Source organism: Schistocerca gregaria, chromosome 4 (genome assembly GCF_023897955.1).
Source record: "Schistocerca gregaria isolate iqSchGreg1 chromosome 4, iqSchGreg1.2, whole genome shotgun sequence".
Taxonomy (NCBI): Eukaryota; Metazoa; Arthropoda; class Insecta; order Orthoptera; family Acrididae; genus Schistocerca; species Schistocerca gregaria.
In genome coordinates this window covers 367,441,800-367,467,375 of record NC_064923.1, presented here as the reverse complement: position 1 = coordinate 367,467,375, position 25,576 = coordinate 367,441,800, and the positions used below count along the sequence as shown (strand labels likewise).

At 38.4% G+C, this 25,576-nt stretch overlaps 1 protein-coding gene across 2 annotated transcripts in view; it reads right to left on the bottom strand.

Moving 5' to 3' along the window:
• The window catches only part of LOC126267296 (glutamyl-tRNA(Gln) amidotransferase subunit B, mitochondrial), a 138,598-nt gene that overhangs the window by 79,988 nt on the left and 33,034 nt on the right, over positions 1–25,576 (bottom strand). The window contains exons 2-3 of one of the 2 annotated variants that reach the window (XM_049972372.1): positions 8,067–8,214; positions 7,873–7,986 (exon numbers count right to left, since the gene is read on the bottom strand). In XM_049972372.1, the coding sequence (XP_049828329.1) occupies positions 7,873–7,986; positions 8,067–8,214 (262 nt within the window). Of the gene's footprint in view, positions 1–7,872; positions 8,006–8,066; positions 8,215–25,576 lie in introns of both variants that reach the window. The other variant, XM_049972373.1, reaches the window with a different exon arrangement.

The window sequence follows — 25,576 nt, the reverse complement described above, 5'->3', positions numbered from 1 at the left end:
GGTGAATCTGTTCCCTTTTTTCCGGCATCGGGCATATCTCCAAAGTGTCAAATAAATGTCCAACGAGGGTGACACAGGGTTAGCGTAATTGGAATTTATCGTTATTAATCATGAAACCAGGTGCTGCTAACTTGTCCAACATGGTGCATAAATGAATCTTATGTTCACTGCGAGTCTGCGAGAAAATTATCACGTCATCTAGATAAGCATAGCAGAAGGACATGTTAAATAGAAAGCCATCAATAAACCTCTGCCAGGCCTCGTCCAATTTTTTTAACTAACACAGCATAAATAAAAAATCAAACAGACCAAATGGTGTGGTTATTGCAGGTTTAGTATAGGCTCGTCAGCCGCAGAAGTCTGTAAATAGCACCTTTTACAGTCAACAACACTGAATACAGTGGCACCAGAAACTTCGTGTGTGAAGTCTTGTAAGTTTGGTATAGGGTAGCTGTCTGTTATAGTCCGGCTCTTGAGATACCGATAATTGCCACAGAATCACTTAGTATTATCCCTTTTGAGGACGAGTTTGATAACAGAAGCCCAGGCACTGTCAGACTGTCATACAATACCAATACTAACACACAAGAGTTCATCCACATTGGCTTTTGTCACTTTGAGTTTGTGCAGAGGTAGGTGGTGGGGGTGACAGAGGACTAGTGGGCCAGGAGTGGTGTTGATGCAATGAATTGCCCCTTCATGGATGGTACCAATAGTTTGTGGCCGGAAGGGCTGGCGTGAAGTGTGAGCTGAGGGCATAGCAATAGTGTTATTGTAACACCATTGTCAATGGATGACTCAGTCACAGAGGCACTATCAATAACACTGAGTGTGGTCAGGCGATCACAATTAGGTAACGGGACTTGACTGACCTGTTTTGAGGCCAACGTAATGTCTTCATCATCGGGCAATGGGTGTAGACATTGCAGAATTGTGAGTATCTGTTAAGCCGCATGAAGCTCACTAGATGTCTTGGCGATGCATGAGCAGAGAAGGTCGTTGGTCACTAGCATATACAAGTTGGAATGCAGGAGTTTGGAAAGCATGGCACATGTCATGCAGAGCTCATCCAGAAGCATTTGACATCTCTGACTGCAAAGTAGGAGACAGCTGTGTATCTTTAGCAGGTAGGGAGTCACTGATCTTGCCACTGATTAGTCGTCAGCCAATGCGGTGCAGGAGCAAAACATAGGTCAGGCCTTGCAGTAAATAGTAGTGCCTGAGGAAGTAGGCTCCTGTAGTCTGTCTGTAAACTCAAGAGAGTGAGCAGCGTTTTTGGTGGGACGAGTGGCCTTTCCTGCAAGGATCATGCCACTGGCCAACAGGGCCACCCAAAATTATTTGCCCATAACCGGACTAGCAGTGTAGATCAGTGTGCAGTGATATAAGTTGCTTCTGTTCATGGGAACTTAATTGCCAGCATTAATCAGTTAACTTTGTATACTTCCTGATATACTTTGGTATCCAGAAGATATGGATAATCATCCTGTATTACAAGAAAATGTGCAGAATAGGAAAAAGAGGTATTTGTGGAGTAATAAGTGTTTGATTGTCCCTAATCATATTACAGTGAATGTTAAAGAGGCGACACAACAAGAGCTCTTGGCTAATATTACCAGTCCCAATCAAAGAGATGCAATTTATGCAAATGTCAGTCTTGTCACAATAGGATTCGTGGGGAAGGACTGTGAAAATAAACCACAGTTACTGGAATCGCCATGAAGGAAAACTAACAATTTTGGGAGGAAATTCGACAAATGATGGAGGACTTTTGCATAAATCAAAAAATACTGCCAACATTAAGGAAATTACTTACTGCCATAAAACAAAAGATCCATTTTCGTTCGCAAAAAAATGTTTCACACAAGACACTGTGTGAAATGGGATTTATCTGTAAAAGATCTGTACATAAATGAAAGACTTTGGTACAGAGGATGGATATAATTGACTGGTGATATAAGTACTTGATGCAAGTGAGGAAATTAAGGGAACTACGAAGACACTTTTTTTATGTTGATGAAACTTGTGCGGACAACAACAAAATGTTGGCAGGGTCCTGGTGTTGATGGCATTATGGACAATGTTAGTGGAAGCAATAGGATCATTGTAGTCAATACTGGATCAAAAGATGGGTTTCTAACCAATGCACAGTTAATTTATTAAGTGGATAAAGTGGGGTGCGCAACTGGGGCCTATCATGGGCAAATGAACTACGAAAATTATTCAAATTGGATATTCACTAAAGTAACTCTGAATCTGCCAAACTGTGTTGTTGTTATGGACAACACTTCACATCACAACAAGGAGCATAACAAACCTTCAACTACGTACTCGCAAAAAAGGTAGCAAAAGTGCTAAACTGGTTTCCAAGATAAATGCAGTCAAATATGTTCTAAAGCAATAAATACCTTTATCACTAGTTGTACAAAATCAACAATAATGTAAGAACTTCACAGGAAAATTAATTAATTTTTTGATAATAGAATATGATCCCATGGAACAGCAGAATTTGAATGTATTCTGTCACTAAATCTCTATCTCAGTTTCTACTCACCTAATTTACTCACCTAATTCTAAGACATACTCTTAAAACATATATGCAATAGCTGTCCTAAACACTGCTGAAATTTCCTTTGAAACATGTACACCAATTCTGGGCTTCTATAAAAATCTTGATGTACGAGGTACATTCACAGATTAATTTGTATTTTTTGGTAAGAACTTTATTTTTTAATCTAAAGCAATGTTATCCTCTTTTAAATATTCCTCATTACATACTATGCACTTATGCTAGCACTTTTTCCAATTCCCAAAACACTTGGAACTGTTTCTTCGGGATAGTTTATAGCTCTCTCAACTATCCATTTTTAATCTCATCCATTCTTGTAAAACCACTGCTTTTTAAGGCCTGCTTTGAAATGTTTGTACTTCTTGTATGGCCTTGTTTTACTCATAGCAGACTTGCCAAAAGCAATATTTAACATTCCTAAAAATTTGATACTTTATCCCATTCTTATAAAAATGTTTAATAAAGATACTCTAATCTATTTATATGCGAAACAAATAATTGTTGATACTAACAAGACATATGTAACCTTTTAGGCAGCTGACAATAGACTAAATACCCAATATGCATAACACTTTACAGCTACTTTAAAGACATTTCCATGAAGACAGTGACAAAAAAAGTAGTGCGAATTGGACTAATGCAACACGTGAAATTATAAATTTCTTGCACTTCAAAGAAAACTTCTACTTTTTAGTAGAAACACAGACTAAGAGCAAGCCTTAAATTCTACAGATTGATTGCACTATATGGGGTTCATTTTACAAGTAGCAGTAGAGGAAAGTAAATTCAAATGGACAGGCATTCGGTTCTATGTCTTAATAGAATCCCGACTTCTATTCCTTCATTAATATTTTTTGCTCTATAATGCCCCCCCCCCCCCCCCCCCCCCCCCATGAACCATGGACCTTGCCGCTCGTGGGAGGCTTGCGTGCCTCAGTGATACAGATAGCCGTACCGTAGGTGCAACCACAACGGAGGGGTATCTGTTGAGAGGCCAGACAATCGTGTGGTTCCTGAAGAGGGGCAACAGTCTGGATGATTGACTTATCTGGCCTTGTAACAATAACCAAAACAGCCTTGCTGTGCTGGTACTGCGAACGGCTGAAAGCAAGGGGAAACTACAGCCGTAATTTTTCCCGAGGACATGCAGCTTTACTGTATGATTAAATGATGATGGCATCCTCTTGGGTAAAATATTCCAGAGGTAAAATAGTCCCCCATTCGGATCTCCGGGCGGGGACTACTCAGGAGGATGTCATTATCAGGAGAAAGAAAACTGGCGTTCTACGGGACGGAGTGTGGAATGTCAGATCCCTTAATCGGGCAGGTAGGTTAGAAAATTTAAAAAGGGAAATGGATTGGTTAAAGTCAGATATAGTGGGAATTAATGAAGTTCGGTGGCAGGAGGAACAAGACTTCTGGTCAGGTGACTACAGGGTTATAAACACAAAATCAAATAGGGGTAATGCAGGAGTAGGTTTAATAATGAATAGGAAAATAGGAATGTGGGTAAGCTATTACAAACAGCATTGTGGCCAAGATAGATACGAAGCCCACACCTACTACAGTAGTACAAGTTTATATGCCAACTAGCTCTGCAGATGACGAAGAAATTGAAGAAATGTATGATGAAATAAAAGAAATTATTCAGATAGTGAAGGGAGATGAAAATTTAATAGTCATGGGTGACTGGAATTCGAGTGAAGGAAATGTAGTAGGTGAATATGGATTGGGGCTAAGAAATGAAAGAGGAAGCTGCCTCGTAGAATTTTGCACAGAGCACAACTTAATCATAGCTAACACTTGGTTCAAAAATCATAAAAGAAGGCTGTATACATGGAAGAAGCCTGGAGATACTGACAGGTTTCAGATAGATTATATAATGGTACGACAGAGATTTAGGAACCAGGTTTTAAATTGTAAGACATTTCCAGGGGCAGATGTGGACTCTGGCCACAATCTGTTGGTTATGACCTGTAGATTAAAACTGAAGAAACTGCAAAAAGGTGGGAATTTAATGAGATGGGACCTGGATAAACTAAAAGAACCAGAGGTTGTACGGAGTTTCAAGGAGAGCATAAGGGAGCAATTGACAGGAATGGGGAAAATAAATACAATAGAAGAAGAATGGGTAGCTTTGAGGGATGAAGTAGTGAAGGCAGAAGAGGATCAAGTAGGTAAAAAGACGAGGGCTAGTAGAAATCCTTGGGTAACAGAAGAAATATTGAATTTAATTGATGAAAGGAGAAAATATAAAAATGCAGTAAATGAAGCAGGCAAAAAGGAATACAAACGTCTCAAAAATGACATCGACAGGAAGTGCAAAATGGCTAAGCAGGGATGGCTAGAAGACAAATGTAAGGATGTAGAGGCTTATCTCACTAGGGGTAAGATAGATACTGCCAACAGGAAAATTAAAGAGACCTTTGGAGAAAAGAGGAAAACTTCTATGAATATTAAGAGCTCAGATGGAAACCCATTTCTATCCAAAGAAGGGAAAGCAGAATAGTGGAAGGAGTATATAGAGGGTCTATACAAGGGCGATGTACTTGAGGACAATATTATGGAAATGGAAGAGGATGTAGATGAAGATGAAAGGGGAGATACGATACTGCGTGAAGACTTTGACAGAGCACTGAAAGACCTGAGTCAAAACAATCCCCCTGGAGTAGACAACATTCCATTGGAACTACTGACGGCCTTGGGAGAGCCAGTCCTGACAAAACTGTACCATCTGGTGAGCAAGATGTATGAGACAGGCGAAATACCCTTAGACTTCAAGAAGAATATAATAATCCTAATCCCAAAGAAAGCAGGTGTTGACAGATGTGAAAATTACCGATCTATCAGTTTAATAAGTCACAGCTGCAAAATACTAACGCGAGTTCTTTACAGACGAATGGAAAAACTAGTAGAAGCCGACCTCGGGGAAGATCAGTTTGGATTCCGTAGAAATGTTGGAACACATGAGGCAATACTGACCCTACGACTTATCTTAGAAGCTAGATTAAGGAAGGGCAAACCTACATTTCTAGCATTTATAGACTTAGAGAAAGCTTTTGACAATGTTCACTGGAATACTCTCTTTCAAATTCTGAAGGTGGCAGGGGTAAAATACAGGGAGCAAAAGGCTATTTACAATTTGTACAGAAACCAGATGGCAGTTATAAGAGTCGAGGGACATGAAAGGGAAGCAGTGGTTGGGAAGGGAGTGAGACAGGGCTGTAGTCTATCCCCGATATTATTCAATCTGTATATTGAGCAAGCAGTAAAGGAAACAAAAGAAAAGTTCGGAGTAGGTATTAGAGTCCATGGAGAAGAAATAAAAACTTTGAGGTTCGCCGATGACATCGTAATTCTGTCAGAGACAGCAAAGGACTTGGAAGAGCAGTTGATCGGAATGGATAGTGTCTTGAAAGGAGGATATAAGATGACCATCAATAAAAGCAAACCGAGGATAATGGAATGTAGTCGAATTAAGTCGGGTGATGCTGAGGGAATTAGATTAGGAAGTGAGACACTTAAAGTAGTAAAGGAGTTTTGCTATTTGGGGAGCAAAATACCTGATGATGGTCGAAGTAGAGAGGATATAAAATGTAAACTGGCAATGGCTAGGAAAGCGTTTCTGAAGAAGAGAAGTTTGTTAACATCGAGTATAGATTTAAGTGTCAGGAAGTCATTTCTGAAAGTATTTGTATGGAGTGTAGCCATGTATGGAAGTGAATCATGGACGATAAATAGTTTGGACAAGAAGAGAATAGAAGCTTTCGAAATGTGGTGCTACAGAAGAATGCTGAAGATTAGATGGGTAGATCTCATACCTAATGAGGAAGTATTGAATCGGATTGGGGAGAAGAGAAGTTTGTGGCACAACTTGACCAGAAGAAGGGATCGGTTGGTAGGACATGTTCTGAGGCAGCAAGGGATCACCAATTTAGTATTGGAGGGCAGCGTGGAGGGTAAAAATCGTAGAGGGAGACCAAGAGATGAATACACTAAGCAGATTCAGAAGGATGTAGGTTGCAGTAGGTACTGGAAGATGAAGCAGCTTGCACAGGATAGGGTAGCATGGAGAGCTGCATCAAACCAGTTTCAGGACTGAAGACCACAACAATAACAACAACTCTATAATGTTGTATTTCAGAATAATCTATTGTCTTTTTTTCCTTATGTTCTTAATCCATTTATCTAAAAATAAACATTGTCAGAATGTATCTGTACACGGTGTTGCCACAGATTTAAAGCACTCGGCATGGCAGTGGCAGTACTATGTTACGAAACAATCTGTACAATCACCTTTTGATGTACCTGGGTAGGCAGAGAGGGCACTCGTTTGCTTGTTCTTGAGTTTACCAACAGACTATATGGCAGGTTCCACTGTTTCAGCCACCAAGAAGATCCGCGGCATAGGTGTGTGGTTGCAACGATCAAGGGCGATCGATGCAGTGCCAGTCACCAGTATCAAGGAGTCACTGGATGTGTGGAACTGTGAAAATATAGCAGGAGCAAAAGACAGTGGAATCATGCTGACATTGGCTCCATTGTTGGCTAGAAGGTATGATTTTAGTTGCACATCATAAACAAAGAGGCAAGAGCCATCCGGGCGTAGATGAGACGTGCAGGCACTATCACGAAATGGTAATCTGTGGCAACTTGAAGAGGATAAGCAACCTGATGCACCGGTACCAAGCCATGAGATCAGTTTGCGCACGAGCAAGTCTCAATGCAACGTAAGTGCGTCACAGCTGAAGCGAGTGTCAAATCTGCAGAGGCAGTCTGCATGGTCAGGTGTAGTGCATTTGTTTATATTTGTCGCCCTCCAACTGCCTTAGGATTTTGATGATCTAATGTGTCAAATGGACAGAATTTTTCACCCAATCCCTCAGGAGGACATCCAACAACTCTATCAATCAGTGCCAAGCCAAATAACATTTGTGTAAGAGCCATAGGTAGACCAACACATTATTAACTTGCTCAGTTTATGATGATCTTTCTCTTGAATAAATTATCCAATTTCTTTAAAGTCATTTCTGCCATTAGACTGTTGTTTATTTACAGCATTACATTACACTTACACAATCATGATTTCAGCTTCAAAGAGCCATTATCAAGTGTTTTAAGTGTTATAAATTGCCTAAGATGGCAATCTGCCATATTAAAATACACTATTAAACACACTGTCTAAGAGACGATATTTCTGGCAGAGCCTACTGCTTTGTTTCGTTACTCAGTACACCATCTTGACACTTAAAAATGCTAACATGCATTAATGTCAAAATAATTAATAAATTGATATATCTTACTGGAAGATCAGAGTAAAAGTAATGTTTACGATCAAACAGTGACATCGCATTTATCCTGCATGATAAGGATAAAGCTGTCAGTACACCTGCTTCAACACATCTGCGATTCAGAACCTGCAAAATTACAATTGGACTATTACTGACAATGAAAATATTCTCATAGGAGTATATAAAAAATGAAAAGTATTTCTTACTGGAAGGGTTCCTGGAATAGCTGCATCAAACAGTGAAACACTTGTATTAACTGGCAGCCCAAATTCAGTTCCTGCTCCAGAGAACAGCTTTGAATTTGATAAAATTTGAGCATGAATTTCCAGTCCAACAACAGATGTCCATTTAGACCTAAAAGAGAGATAACACTAGTTCATAACTACTGCAAAGTATGTTCTGTAGCATTAGAATGTATACCAAATATCCTGGAGCATAACAATAAACAAGAAAAGAATGTATAGAACTCTGGTACACATTGATAATGAATGATAAGACGCCACAATGGTACGAGTTCACAAGACATTTCATTTTATAGTAACTCAATATATACAATGATACACGACATAACAAACCCGAGTCACAAAGCGAACTGCCCTGCTACCATCAACCATCAGAGATTAGAATGCAAGTTATTTTTTCTGGTTAGCGATGCTCACATTCCCACAAACGCTTAAATTATATTTCTACTGAAGTAGGATATTTTAAAATCACAGTTCTAAAAGCTGTATATTTTAGTCTCTATTTATGTAACTGATACTGGCGTTCATAATTGACATTCCTAGTATTGTGTGTGTAATTATTTCAATTCACAGTATAACATGTGGACATGTTTGTTCAAGCTTAGACCAACATCCTAAGTTTAATCCTAATAAACTTTTCTGCACTGTTTCATGGAGTAAGATTATATGCAAATCAATTGTAGAGATTACACTGAGTAGCTTCCAATGCATTAATTGGAAAGAGCAAGCTCTGTGCCAGCACCAGATTTCAGCCTCCACCATTCCTTTCTCATCATTGTTAACAACCCAAACATGACATTAAACTTTCCATAGCATTCAAAATTGGTGAAGTGAAGGTGTTTACATGAGCAAAGGAGCAAAAACATTCTGTATCAGTAGTCTGAACAGTCCATCCAGATCCTTCTTAAAGTAATGACTTACAGTTTAACCATAAATTTTATTTTATTTGTAGTGTTCCTCGGAGTCCTACACTTCAACAATTTTTCATTCAAATATAATCGTAGTTCATGTTGGGATAAAAGATGATTGCAACATTCATTTCCTTTAGATGGCTGGATGAACTGGTGCAAGCAGCCAGCCTTGCATGTGGGTTGGAAGTGCCGCTTATGATTTGCAGCACCATACCCAAAGACTGTAACAGTTGTGGTTTTGGGCCACGTGAAGGGCAGAAATTTATGTATTTCTTGACCTCTGCTATTGGGTGGATAATTTCAGTGGCCTTCTCTGAAGTCAGGCATATACTAAACACAGGAAGCAGCTCCTAATGTAGAATAGTATGTGTCACTCAATGATTAATTATGTGCAGTCCTCAGAGACAGGAGTATGACAGACAAATAATTGTAGCAGGGAACATCAATCCTTGTAGATTAAAAACTAAGACTGTTAATGTAATACTAGTTAAATGCAGTCCATGACAAATACCCAGAATATGTCTCATAATAACACAAAAAACTGGATGAAATGAGAAATTATTATTGGAATATATATTCCAAGGATAGACTGAACACCTTAGGTATGTAAAGATTTTTATAGTCCATATTGAGATTATAAGCTATTCCAAATGCTAAATACTCTGATTGTAGGTAAGCATGGAAGGCAGGTCAAACTTAGTAATCAGGTGCTTTTATACAGCATTCGCTTCAGAAGCTGTGATGAAAGATGGCTTCAGAGAAAACCTGTGGAATACTGCACATAAATGTCCCGATCATGTTACAGTAATTTCAGCTTACCTGCTATGGACTGGACAGCTATTTGAGTGATATTGTACTAAACATTTTTACTGAAATTTGCCTTGAGTAGTACGTAAGAGAACTGACTCATGGGAGCAACATTTTAGATCTAGTAGTTAACAAACCCAAACTTGTCGATTTAGATAACATAGAAGATGGGATCTGTGACTGTAAGGCTGTTATAACATCAGTTACTACAGCTCATGAGAGGAATGTTAAGAAAAGTAGAAAAATATTTGTGATTATGCACCATGCCAAGAAATAAACTACAGATTGTCTGAGCAGTCAACACCAAATAATTTCAGTGGCAATATCATTAGTAACATAGACACACTGTTACAAAGTGCAGGTATTGACAATTTTTCGCTGCAGGTACGCTTTACATGAGACCATAATGTCTTTGGATTTTTTGACACATTACAAGATGGGGTTTCATTGTGGAAACTATTAGAAGCATCTCAGACTGATGTCCATACTAAGTATCACGCAACTGAACACCATTGTCATTCTTGGAAATTTTGCATTCCTTCTTGAAATGACCTCCTTAACAGTGTCTTCACATGTTTTCTGTGCTAGATGGGATCTGTTCTGTTTCTTATTAATTTGCTCAATTTCTTTAAATAGATATATTTGCATTTATTTTTGGTGGGTTTGGATGTTACAGTATTCAGTCATGATGCAATGGCCTCAAAGTCATTAATTCATGTATCCATCATCACTCTCTTACTTGCTCTTGGCTGTTTGTCACTAAAAGGTCTAGTTTGCTATCATAACCATTTAACTTCATGAACTAATTGCTCAAAATAATTTGTGGAGAAAGCATTTAGTACAACTTTGGACAATGTATTATGCCTACCACCAATTTTAAACATGTCTTTATCCAAAATATTAAGGGTAGGTTGAAGCCGGCATTAACTATAATTGTATGAGTCGGATACCTGTCTGAAATGCAACTCAATTTTCCTCGAATCTTTCCTCAACTGCATCACCTGATAAAAGAAATAAATCATTAATTTATTTCAGCTGCAGAGCATAACTTCCAACTGTTCTAACTCACAGCAACCATCTATTTCAATTTCACTTCAAGATAAACTACTTATAACAGTGACAAACACTATCCCAACATTTGAATTTAGTCTATCCATTCTGAACACCATTAGACCTATAGCAAAAACTTAAGCTGAACTTATTTTCAACTTCAGCCAGCTTTCATTACATACAATGATTTTTGCTTCAGTGCTTTCTATAAGCACCTTGAGCTATGGTTCCTCCCCAGCACATCTACAGCAATTTATAATTATAGTACCAATGTTTTTAGGTCATAATATCGATGTTTTCTAAGTCTACCCTCATCTTCTGCTGTGACTGTACCCCTGTTTGAACATTCTGAGACCCTCTAACCCAACAGCCCCTGTTACTTACATATCCACATTCCATGTGTAGTAGATACCTGATTTATTATGCGGATCCCACCCCCTCTGTACCCTAATGATGCAAGTCAAGAAATATCCAGTTTATACAGTCAAAGAACCATCTGAGCCTCTGACTCAGACTTTCTGCTGAGCTCTGCACTGAAGTTCTACAAGGACCAAAAGGATCCATTCCACACTCAGAGTGCACATGGAGCACAACTGGATTTCTTCCCCTTCTTGCAGCTAGCAAGGGGCTCCGTCACATATCTAACACTGAGCTCCCAACTGCCAACCCGGACCATGCATTTCACATTGGTTTGCATCAATATGCCTAGTTATTTAATTGATGTGACTGACTCAAACAGCACACCACGATTATTGTATTAAAACATGAGAAAGGATTGTTTTTCCTACTCATCTTCATTAACTTACATTTACTACATTTCAAGCATGTTGCCATCCATCACACCGAATAGAAATTCTGTCTAAAGTAATCCTGTATCATCCTAAGTCACTAAATGATGAAAATTTCCCATACTCTATGTTGTCATCAGAAAAAAGCTGCAGACTGCAGCTCATTCCATCAGTCAGATAGTTTATTTATGCGGAGAACATGAGCAGTGCTATCACACATCCCTGGGGCATTCCTAACATTACCCCTGTCTCTGACAAACATTTGTTGTCCAGACAAAGAATTGGTTTCTATTACTTCAGAAGTCTTCCAGCCGATCACCTATCTGAGAATCTATTCCATATATTTTGACCTCCGTTAACAGTCTGCAGTGAGTACTGTATAAAACACTTTCCAGAAGTCTAGGAATATGGAATCTGCCTGTTGCCCTTCATCCATGGTTCAAGGATAGTATACGTGAGAAAAGGGCAAGATGAGTTTCACACAAGTAATGCTTTCTAAATCCATGTTGATCTGTGGACAGAAGCTTTTCTACTCAACGAAATTTATTACACTCGAACTTAGAATATGTTCAAGAATTCTGCGAAAAACTGATGTTAAATTATATTGGTCTGTAAGTTTGCAGGCTTCATTCTTTTATCCTTCTTGTATACAAGAGTCATCTGTGCTTTCTTAAAGGCACTGGGCAAGAAATTCACAACAAATGCAAGCTAAGTAAGGGGCCAATGCTCCAGAGTATTCTCAGTAAAACTGGATTTGGATTCCATCTGGACTTGGTGACACATGTTTTCTACACTTTCAGCTGCTTCTCAAAGCAAGAGATGCCTGTTTCTATGTCCTGCATACAGGAGCTTGGATGATGACCAAATGGTGGTATGTCTATACAATTCTCCTGCATGAATGATTTTTAAATGCGAAATTTGAAACTTCAGTTTATCATTTGCTGTCTTCTATTGGCACAGCAGACTGTTCAATGAGTGACTTAATAGTGTGATGGTGGAAGCTGTTGTATGACTCGTAAAACCATCTTTTTATACATGCATGAGTTTCTACTAACTTTCGCCTGTCAACATTTCCATGTTCTTAACAACATACCTGTTTGTTGTTAAACCACAATAGGTCTCTTCTGTACGCAGACCACTTACTCGGCACATAGCTCCCCAGAGTATGATTTACAATCAGTTCAAACTTTGCTCATAATTCCTCTACATCCATCATACTGGAATTAAATGATCCCATTCACTGCCCAAGCAGAATGCTAATAACTACTTATATGATCTTTTGAGCACAAAACTCTCCTAGCCTTCACAATGGATTTATTAACTTTAGTAGCCTTCGTTGCTATGATAACTTCATGATCACTTATAGTGACAGTGTCAATAAGGTCAGGTCTGTTTGTAAGCTACAACATCTAAAACATTTTCATTCTTAATGAGACAAAACAATATGATGTAAAACTAACTTTAGATATACACTGATGAAGTGTTATAGGGCCATTGCCATTCATGATAAAATAATAATTTTCTGTTGGATAATATTGGAAGCTTCATAAGGCTGTTTGCAGATGATGTCCTTGTACATATAAAAGTCTTTACACCATAAAACTATTGCAAAATGCAGGAAGATCTGTAGAGGATTAATGCTTTATGTGGAGATCCTAACATAAATAAATGAAATGTATTTTGCATAAATATGTGAAAAGGCCAATCAAAAGTGACTGTCAATCAATAATAATAATAATAATAATAATAATAATAATAATAATAATAATGGTGAGACATGTTTTCTACTCTTTCAGTTGCTTCTCAAAGCAAGAGATGCCTGTTTCTATGTCCACACCATTTTAATCTTTTTCCTCATACTCACCAATAAAAATAAGAAATTAACACAAATAATCAAAATATCCATACCCAATACAACAAATATACAGAGGAAAACAGGAGAAAAAATTGAAAAATACATCCAACTGGCTGAGGAAGTCAAGGACATGTGGCATCAGGATAAAGTTGACATTATACCAATTATACTATCAACTACAGGAGCCATACCACACAATAACCACCAGTACATCAAAGCAATACAGCTACATCGAAACATATATATACAACTACAGAAATCTGTAATTATTGATACATGTTCAATTACCTGAAAGTTCTTAAATGCAATGTAACATATACCGTACAGTTAAAAGGAAGTCACGCTTGATCAAGGTCCGTGTCACTTTCCATTTTTAACCAGACATTACGTCTGAGAAAGGAAAGAAATAATAATAATAATCCTGTACAGTATACTGCCACTGACAGGATCTGAATACAAACCTCTCCAGCTTCCATGGTCTTCTCAAAACCTCTCTGTTTCATTTCTGACCCAGTCTTTACCTCTCTTCTGAGCACGTTCTTCCACATATTTTAGCATTTTTCCTTTGGCCTTTTCCTTGGTCTTGTAGCCCCCAGTCTTCACCTCTCTTCTGAACATTTTCTTCCACATCTTTTAGCCACTTTTCCCTTGATCTTTTTCTTGGTCTTGTGGCCAGCATTTTCACCTTGTACATCTTCCTAGGCACCCTCTTTTCATCAATTTTATTCACATGTCCACACCATATTAATCTTTTTCCTCAATCTTGTCCTGTAGGGGTACCTCATGTGTTACCATCTTAACCGTTTTGTTCCTCATCTTTTCCACTTTTGTTACACAGTGGAAACCATAACAACCATAATATGTGAAGGAGTATGTATTCAGAATAACCTGCAATGAGTTTGCCCAAAGAATTAAGACACACAACTAGGATCGTAGTATTACCCCTTTGAAAGTGTAACATAAATGCACAGTGAATTTAAAGTATGGCCCTTGGAAGAAAGACGACACACCGCAAGGTGACATTGGGGACAGAATCTGACTGTGATCCTCAATGGAACTTTGTTGTTTAGAGAAACCATCAAAAATCTTAATTTAAATAGTGAGAAGGGCAATGGAATCCCACTTCTCCTGAATGTGATGCCAGTGTGCTGACCACTGTGTTATCTTTCTTGTCTTAAAGAATAAGTTCTCAAGACAAACTGTGTAGCAAATATATTGCCTTGATTATATTTCTCACTTAGTTATGAAAATAAGAAAGAGTAGAGCATATTTGGAAACATGCAAATGTTTTCCATTTTTTGATCAGTTTAAGGAACTACCTATTTTCTGCAAACTAATTATGACCTGTTCAACTGTCATCTGGGATATATGTTGTAGGCTGTGGTAAGGCTTTTCATTAATATTATTATACTGTCAACAAAAATTACAGATTTGGAATAATTCTTCAAAATCTTTTGAATGTTGTTTATGTATGTTCATAGCAAGAGTAAAGCCTCTGTGAGTTTAGTTTTACTGCAGAGGAGCAGTTTGCAAAGTGTGATTCCATCCATGCAAGAAAGATGCTGTTAATGCGATAGCATTGTGGTTTCGCAGATAGAACTGCACTCTCACACATCAATGGCCTTGGCAATATTAAAAAATATACCAAAGTCCAGTTCTGCCCAAACTTCATTTGGTATTCTCTGTCACGAGCCCTTCAGAGGAGCCAAATTGAGATACTGTCTGTATTGTTGATAGTGTCTTCATTAACTGCACTCGGCGCACTTGGGTCTCCACAGAAGAAAAATTAAATTGGCCACAACAAGGCACTTCTAGGTAGAGCTTGCCAGACACTGCCACATGGTGCTACACATGCCACCAGAGGATGCTGAATTCACATCACCTTACTGTCTGTAAAGTGAACACCACCACAAATTATCATCAGACTGAGCCCAGGGATGACGGTGCAGTGAGATCTTATGAACTTAGCACAAAGTTAGTGTGTAACATATGAACCTACCTTGGCACCAGTGCTACTATGACTACCAGTGAATACTGACAACTGGAGTAGCAGAACAGATCATCAGACCGCTCTCTGAGCACACCGAGCCCAGGGATGACAGTGCAGTAAAATACTGCAGAGACACTCTGGGATACAGAGTTATGTATGCTTTATATTGAATATATTGTAAATAAATACATTTATATTTTAACCCTTGTATAGTGTTGTAAGTGTTCTAGAGTGTTCATGCATCAATTGATATAACAGACATTTCAGGCTACAAGTTTGTGATTTGTGACTACTTGGCTTCAGGGAAATAGCTCTAACATCTTTGCATACTGAACCAACTAAAAGTTGAAACTACAAGACTCTGCAGATATTGACTTTAAAGTGCCTATTGTTGCAACATTCACCAGGCATAGATCAAAATGGGCTCTGTCCAACATAGCTCATGTTGACAACAGCTGCAAGCCACAGTCAAACTCTGAAGTTTCGTGACAAGTGTTATGTCACGTGTGACCACAACAGTGTTTCCTCCACCAAGAGGAATGCCAGCACTGACAAATGTCAGACAAACACAACATGCATGCCTGCAAAAGAAGCACAAAGCAAACTCTGTTCCCCTTCAGTCCTCTTAGCAACACTCACAAGGACTGTGTATGGATTGTAAAGCAAAGCATGCATTAGTAAACTTGGCTAACTCAAATCAGTTCCCCTCACACGGGCAAACAGCAAAAGCAGTCTTCCAAAAATTAGAAATGACAGCCATATTCAGAGAACAAACCTCAAACTATTCATATCTTTACAGATTTGTAATCACTTCACACCATTTCAGCTAAATAATGGTTCCTTAGCAACACTGATTAATCAAACTACTTATGAGTAACTGGGACACCCTCAGCTCCAAAAATTATGTCTGCATCTCACAGCCCCAACTGGGACACCCTTAGCACCAAAAATTATGTCTGCATCTCACAGCCTACAACAGTGAAAGTATCTTTGTTCTTGGGATGTGCACTTTGCAAGTAAAATATGGAAATACCATTGCTTCAGTTCCATTCACAGTAGTTCATTCACACTCAAATCTCAATATTTTAAGCATCAATGCATCTGATTTGTTTGAATTAGATATTCAGGGCAATGTGCGTACTATTTATGCACAAGTTTCCCATGGCAGCATTCATCATTTGAGTGAACAATACAGACATTTGTTCAGTGGCACATTGGGTCACACAAAGAATTTTCAAGTGCATATTATGCCCAAAGACAATGCTTAATTAAAGCATTACTGTGCACATGTGGTGCCTCGTATCATTTGCAAATGAAGTTGCATTTGAACTCAACAGATTAGAACAAACTGGTATCTTGAAACCTATTTCTGCTAGTCAAAGGGCATCTCCACTGGTCCATTGTTAGAAAATAGAATGGGAAAATCAGGCTCTGCACCAACTTTAAAGAAGCAAACTAACACTCAAATGGTTATTGACACTTTCCCGTTTCCACATATTGAGGAATTTAATGTCACCTAGCTGCTGGACGATTATTTCTAAAATTTATTTAGCCGATGCTAACCTTCAACTTCCCCAGGATGAGCAAACAAAACCAGTTATAGTGGTCAACACATGTGTCCCTTCGAAAGCACATCTGCTTCTACATTATTCCAATGATCTCTTGACCAAGTGAGATTGAAAGTTCTGTCATGTTCAAATTATTTGGATGACATCACTGAGTCCAGAGAGACACTGGAAAACCATCTTAAAAATCTGGAGTCTCTTTTTTAATGTGTAACAACCAATGCAGGGCTTAAGTGTAATTTACAGTAGTGTACATTTTTTTCCAATACTGAAATTAAATGCCGGGGACATCTCATTGACACCCACAGTACTTGTTCCTTAATTAATCATTTAGAGGCTATCTGGAGATTTCTTTATTATCAAAATCTATGTGAACTACAGACAATTCTGGACAAATTGACTTACCATATCAAATTTATTCTGAATGCAGTACTAACTGCTGCTCCTTTACATAGTGTCTGGTGTGAAAATGTATCTTTCCACTGGCCTAGAGAATGCAAACAATCATTTCAAAAGTTGAAAGATGTGTTGCTTAGCTGCCTTATTCATTTCAATCTACAAAAACCAGTAGCACTTGCAGTTGATGCACTGCCACTTGGAAAGGGACAGTTTAAACTCACAAGGTTAGCAACACTGAATGCCCCACCGTAGCATTCGTGTCTCAGTTGTTGAACAAGACCCAGGTCAACTACAGTCAGCTGGAAGAGGAAGACTTAGCCATAATCTATGACATCAGGAAATGTCATCAGTAAGCCATTGTCTGTTCTTTTTCTCCCAATGAAAGATGTGCTTGATTGTACAGCACAGAAGCTGCATTGTTGGTCACTACTTCTTTCAAATTATTGGTACAAACTTCTTTATCGTTCTATGGAACAGCATGCAAATGCAGATACTCTCTTTCCCTCACACATGGAAAATGATCCAGAGTTTGATGGATCTGAAGCTTCTTGTCTTCAAATTGGTCAATCTGATTTGCAAGAATTGTGAGGAATTCCCACTGATTGTCACCCAGTTTCAATGACTACTGAACGGGCTCAATCACTATGATTTCTCAGTTATTACATTCAGATGGCTTGGCCTTGTAACCCAAAATCAATTTCAAACACAGTAGTTTGCAAGTACTATGCACAATGCAACAGCTTTTCTCTTCAGAATGCTGTGGTTTCATTGTATGTTAATAATGTATATTTGTGAGTCATGATTCCATCATTATACCAACATGTTTTGAATTTGTTACCTAGAAGACTTCGGGAATCATTAGAATTAAGTAGCTAGCATGCCAGCATTGTACATAGCTTGGTTAGCTTGGTCTTGACAAGCAAAAAATTGAACAGGTGACTGCCCAGCGACACACATGTGTAGATAACCAACCAGTGCCATGCCAGGAATTTTTTCAATTGGCTTTGACCTGACAGTCCTTGGCAACACACCCACATTGATTCTGCTGGTTTTTTTTCTGAACCACATGGTGGCTGATTATCGTCAATGTGTACAGTAGATTTCCACTGGTCATTGCACTGAATTTGGCAACTGTTGCTACCACTATCACACTACTTGCTTTGGTCTTTTGTTTAGAAGGATTGCCACAACACTTTGGACAATGGTCTGCAGTTTTCTTCATTGGAATTTTAACAATTTTACCAACAAAATGGGATTCATGATATCCGAACAGCACAGTTCTGTCTTCAGTGAGAGGCTGAAGATGAATGTTTTGTTCACAGTTACAGGGGTAAATGTCCAGACTTCATGCTTAGCACTTGAGAGAAAATACTTTGTTGTCGTTTCTCAGCACCTCTTGCACTCTGCCTTGTCACAATCCTTCATCAGCAGAAATGTTACGTGGTCATCATCACCATACTCTACTGCAACTGTTTCACTCTTGACAGCCTGCTTCAGATGCCAACTTCACACGAAAGTTCTGCCTGAAGACAAAGTTTTCTATTGTCTGTTTAGCACACCTCACAACTCAGATGATGGGCTGAGTTCATAATAATGTTTGCAGCAAATCAGGCGCTCACCTTTGTCATGTAAATCAACTATGTTTTTGTTATTGTTGTGATCCCAGACTGCTGACCCCTGAGGTGCCTTGCCAGTGCCTGATATTCTGGCACTTGAGTTGTCAGATGATTCTGCCATGGAAGTTGACCTCTGTCCACCTAAACAGCAGCTGCTGTAGCATCTGTCAGCATTCACTTCAACATCAATCATGGAGATTGAGCCTGTGTCAGCCATACAGCCTTCAGCATCCACAGCATCAACACTGCACACACCTACTCCATTGGATGGACATCCTACCTACAGTTTTTTGTCAGATGTTCCCAGTGGTTAGCAAGGTGAATGTCAGGACGGTAGTTGATTAACCATCTGCCATCGTGCCACAGCCAATTCCTTCAGCAGCACTACAGCAGAGAGCTCCCCCATGTTGTTACCCATACTGATACTATGTGATGAAGGTGCACCAATTGGGTGGAGGAATGCAGTATTGACAATGCCTTCAATGACCGCACTCAGCATGTCATGTGTTGCTTTAAATTTCTGCAGAAGAAACGTTTAAATCAGCTGGTGCAAGCCACCACTAGAGTGGGCTCGCCAGATGCTGCCAGGTGCCACTACATACGCCACCAGAGAACATCAAATCTGCATCACCCCACTGCCTGCGATTGTGATTGGTCCACATATCCTTTAAGTCACCTCACTCAGAGCTTGATCTCATATTGTCCTCAGACTATCTTCAGATTATCATCAGACACCTCTCCAATCACACCGAGTGTACTGATGACAGTGCAGTAAGGTTTTATGAATGCAGCACTAAGTCCCTTTACTAGTGAACACTGATAACCAGAACCAGTGAACAGAGAGAGAGAGAGAGAGAGAGAGAGAGAGAGAGAGAGAGAGAGAGAGAGACCCCAGGATAAAAACTGTGTAGCTTTATATCCAATATACTGTAAATAAATACATTTATATTTTAATCTTTCTGTACTTTTTGGTGTGTTCTACAGTAATTATCCACCTCATTTACAAGTGGAGACAAAACAATTAATAGATTCTGTTCTTTAAAAAAGGCTCAATATTTTACTGGCAGCTACTTCCAAAAATTTTTCAAAAGATTGGAAGGAGTGCATATACAATTAGAGGCAGTTTAATGACAAGTGTTTTCTATACTTTCATTCTATTTGTATTTAACTTTACGCTCCTCTGTTTTAGGAGAAATGGTATTAAAAATGATATAGAAAAATGTTACGCAAAAAATAAAAAGTTGCAAATACGCTATGTATTTTGCAAACTTCTTTTCACTCTTCTTCCCATTATTTCTCTTTGAGGATATTGACTGAATCGCTGGTGACATAAAATCACTTTATCAGTCTGGAAGTTTAATTTTGAATGCTAGTAGCTTCTCAAATGTGACTTTAATCATATTCAGGTTTGGATATTAAAAATACGAGAGATACAAAATCACATGGACATATGACAGTGTAACAGTTGAAAATTACATAACAACTTTAGTAGCCCCACCAGACACAAATATGGAAAAAACTACAGCAACCTGTGCAAATGTAATGACGTCTGGTGGGGATTTGGAATGGTGTGAGCCACCTAGAATTAGGTTTGTGGTAGCATATCATTAGTCTGTTGCCTTGGGCAATAAAAGGTTGGTTACAACCTGCTCTAAACACTTCAGTGTTTTCCCATGCTATCATTTTACATTGATGTCTGTGAGCCTTATCTGATAAACTGTGTTTTGCTTGCTACTCAGACTATGCCTACATCTGCTCGTGATTTATTTCATGTGCTTGTGCCAAGTTTTATGTGGAAAAAAATACTGATAAACTAACATTGCAGTGTTCTTCCTTGGCATGTCAGTGCATACGTGCGTTCAGAATCATTTAAGTAAAAAATCTGTGCCATACACACAATTATTTAGATACAAAAGCTGACTTCAGAATTTTCCTTTGTGAGAGACCACATGTACAAGAACCACGTGCCGATTTGAAGCTCTAGATTCACTTATTTTACTGATCGCATTGCTCCTGCATAAGCAGTAGCCGTTTGTACTGTGATATCCTGTGAAATTTAGAACATCTGAGTGTGCCACAATAAACTCATACTGTTATTGTCAATTATAGGCTTAAACTTAACTACACTCTTTTAAAATTTTTGAGAATGGTAGGCCTGTCCTCTCAAAACAATCACTCTCTAATTTCATTGTACAGTTACATGAGAAATGGTTATTTTTGAAAATTCTTAGACACTTACAAAACTATATTTTCGTAAGTTATCAATACGAGTGTTTTGGATACGTAATTTATTTTGTAGCACATCATTGATTGTGGTTCACAGTTCCGCCAGGAATACATAACCCTGAATTCCATTGTGTATCAAAGCAAAAAAACATGGATTTTTGTGAATTTTCGAGAGCCACCATTGTTCTTTGCATAATCAATCAGCAATTCATAGTAAATCAGTGTTTGTGATTAAGTTATTGTAGCAGATATTCTAACATATTGTGATACGTCTAGTTTTCCCTTAAAGAGGAATAGCCCTATACATCATCTGCAATTATCTCAAATTAATTTTTGAATTTGTTGACAACTATAATTAACCTAAAAATGTTTTAAGAAATTAGTAATTTTTACCATAGAATTTTGTTATGACTTAACAGACATCTTGTCTTGTGTTTTGCTTCAATTTTTGTAGAGAATTAGTAACTTCTTATCTCAACAGATTAAAAGATAATCAGTTTGCTTAATTTAAAGTTATTTTTTCATGCCTTGTAATGGATTGCATCAGCCAAAACACAGCCCACTGTGAATGCTGTTCTTGAACAGGGGATGAATTAGTTGACATTCGTAAGCAGCTGGAAATTTCCCTGACTACTGTCAAATGATTGTCAGTTGCTGCAAATCAGTGTGTTGGAAAAGTCCTGAGCCAGTGGGACTCACTTCACCTGCTCTGGAGAAGCCTGTTTTGTCTGGTGTCAAAAGGAGGCAAACGCAAAAGGATATTAATAGTAGGCAGTTCAAACATATGGCACATGATTGTATCCCTTTGGGAAATGGCAGCAAGGGACAGCAAAGGTCACCAGGTGCACTCAGTGTGTATGCCTGGTGCCTCATTCAACACATTGAGAAGGCTACCGGTATTCCAGCAGCCACCAAGGGAACAGTTTGCAACCAACTGTGGATTGTGGCACATGTTGGAACAAATGATGCCTGTTGTCTGGACTCCCAGGTCATACTTGAATCATTCCAGTGACCGTCAGAGACAGTTGAGAAAACCAGCCTTGCACAAGGAGTTTCAATGAAGCTCACAATTTGCAACATTGTTCCCATAATTGATTGTGGCCTTTTGGTTCTAAGTCAAGGGGAAGGACTGAACCAGAGATTCTGAAGGTTCTGTGACAAGCTAGGCTGTGATTCCCTGGCCTTGCACCAAGGTAGTTGATTGTGTGTGGGGGTGTACACAAGGTTTTTTTAGATTAGGCAACTCTCCATCCAATTCAGATAACAATAACTGTAGGAAACCCAGAAGTATCAATAAAAGACTGCAAGAAATGCCTCATACATGTGAAAGTATTAAAATCCTAATGGTAAACTGCTGAGGCATTTACAAAACAGTGCCAGAGTTTGAAACGCTCATGAAAATCACATAATACTTGGTACAGAAAGCTGTTTCAAACCTGAAAATGATAGCAGCAAGATTTTTGGGGGAAATTTAAATGTATATCAAAAGGATAGGCAAATGGGAAATGGAGTTTGTGTATATGTCACAGTAAACAAGAAACTCAAATTCACCCAGATAGAAATCGAAGCTACATGTGAGATTGTCTGGGCAAGACCTAGTATCATGGGTAGGCATAAACTGATAATTGGATCCTTCTATCACCCACCACAATTATCTCCTGATGTAACTAGAACTTTGGAGAAAACCATCATGGAGACTTTAATCATCCAACAGTTAATTGGGAAAATTACAGTTTTGTTCGTGATGGGCATGATAAGACATCCTATGAAACAGTACTAAATGCCTTCTCTGAAAACTACCTAGAACAGATAGTTAAGAACCCCACTCATGATAGAAGCATGCATATTGGTTCTAATAGCAACAAACAGATCTGACGTCTCTGAGGATGTCCACATAGAAACTGGTATCAGTGACCATGACACGGTTGTGGCAACAATGATTACGAAAGTGCAAAGGTCAGCTAAACCACACAGAAAGATATCTATTTTCAGTAAACTAGATAAAAAATTGGTAGTGTCACATCTCAATGAGGAACATCAAACTTTCAGCACAGAGCAGGATCATGTAGAGGAACTATGTATCAAGTTTAAAAGAAAAGTTGACCACACACCAGATAGATACGTATCCAGTAGAACAGTCCCTAATGGGAGGGAACCTCTGTGGTATACAGTCACTGTAAATAAACTTCTAAAAGAAACAGAGACTACTGCATAATAAGCATAAAATAAAGTGGAGGGCAATAGATAAGGAGATGCTGTGCATTTGGCTGTTAAAAGAGCTATGTGTGATGTTTTCAATGACTACTATAACAGAATATTGTGAAATGATCTTTCACAGGCCCCTAAGAAATTCTGGTTGTTTGTAAAGGCTGTTAGTGGTACCAAAGTTAGTGTCCAATCCCTAATGAATGGGACAGGAACTGAAACTGAGAGTAGCAAAGCAAAAGTTGAAATGCTTAACTCCATTTTCAAATGTTCCTTTACAGAGGAAAACCCAGGAGAATTGCTCCAGTTTAATACTCATACCACTGAAAAGATGAATGAAGTAAGTATTAGTGTCACTGGTGTCAAGAAACAGCAGAAATCATTAAAAATGAACAAAGCTCCAGGGCCTGTAAGAATCCCTGTCATATTCTATACTAAATTTGCAGCTGAGTTAGCCCCTCTTCTAATTATAATCAGTCAAAGATTCCTTGAACTGAAACCTGGGATCAGGTCTTGAAAAAATCTCAGGTCACACATATCTACAAGAAGGGTAGTAGAAGTGATCCACAAGACTACCATCCAATATCACTGACATCGACTTGTAGAATCTTAAAACATATTCTGAGCTCTAACATAATGAGGTATCATGAACAGCATGACCTCCTCATATCCAACCAGCATGGATCCTGTCAAACTCAATTTACACTTTTCTTAGATAATATACTGACAGCTTTGGCTCAACACAATCAGGTAGATGCACTATTTCTTGATTTCTGAAAAGCATTTGACTCAGTACCACAGCTATACTTGTCAAAAGTTCAATCATATGGGGTATCAAGTGAAATTTGTGACTGAACTCAGGACTTTTTGGTAGGGAGAACAGAATATGTTATCTTGGATGGAGAGGCATTGTTAGATGTAGAAGTAATTTCACATGTACCCCAGGGAAGTGTGCTAGGACCCTTGCTGTTCATGTTGTATATTAATGATCTTGCACCAATATTAATATTAATGTCAGACTTTTTACAGATGATGTAACTGTCTATAATGAAGTACTACCTGAAGGAAGCTGCATTAATATTCAGTCAGATCTTGATAATATTTCTAAGTAGTGCAAATATTAGCAACTTGCTTTAAATGTTTAGAAATTTAAAACTGTGGACCTCACAAAAAGGGAAAAACATGTGGTACCCCAAGATTATAATTTCAATGAGTCACTGTTGCAATCATCTAACTCCTACAAATACCTGGATGTAACACACTGTAGTGATATGAAATGGAATGATCACATAGGTTCAGTCGTGGATAAAGCAGGTGGTAGACTTTGGTTTGTTGGTACTGGGGAAGTGCAATCAATCTTCAAAGGAAATTGCTTCCAAGTCACTAATCGACCCACTGTAGAACATTGCTCATTGCAAATAGGACTAACAGAGGATATTGAACATATACAGAGAAGGGAAGCACAAATGGTCACAGGTTTGTTTAATCCATGGGAGAGTGTCAGAGAGATAGTGAAAGAACTGAAGTTGAAGACTCTTGAACATAGACATAAACTATCCCCAAAAAGCCTAATAACAAAGTTTCAAGAAATGCCATTAAATGGTGACTCTATAAATATACTAAAATCCCATATGTATCACTCTCATAGTGGCCATGAGAATAAGATTAGAATAATTACCACACAATCAGAGGCACTCACACAATCATTCTTCCTGCACTCCATACATGAATGGAATAGGAAGATACCCTAATAACTGGTACAATGGAATGCACCCTCTACCAAGCACCTCATGGTGGTTTGCAGAGTATAGTATAGATGTAGACGTAAACAATGTTCTTAAAATTATTACTGACTAGTTTTCTATGAATGGTCTCACTCTCAATTTTAAAAAGACAAAACTTATTCAGTTCTGCACATCTAGAGCAACTACATCAGTGATACGTGCGACACACAGTGAGGAAATAATAAATAGGGTGGAAACTTTGAGATTATTAGGTGTCCATATTGATGAGGATTCAAACTGAAAAAAGTACAGCTTGGAACCTTAGTTGTAACAACGTA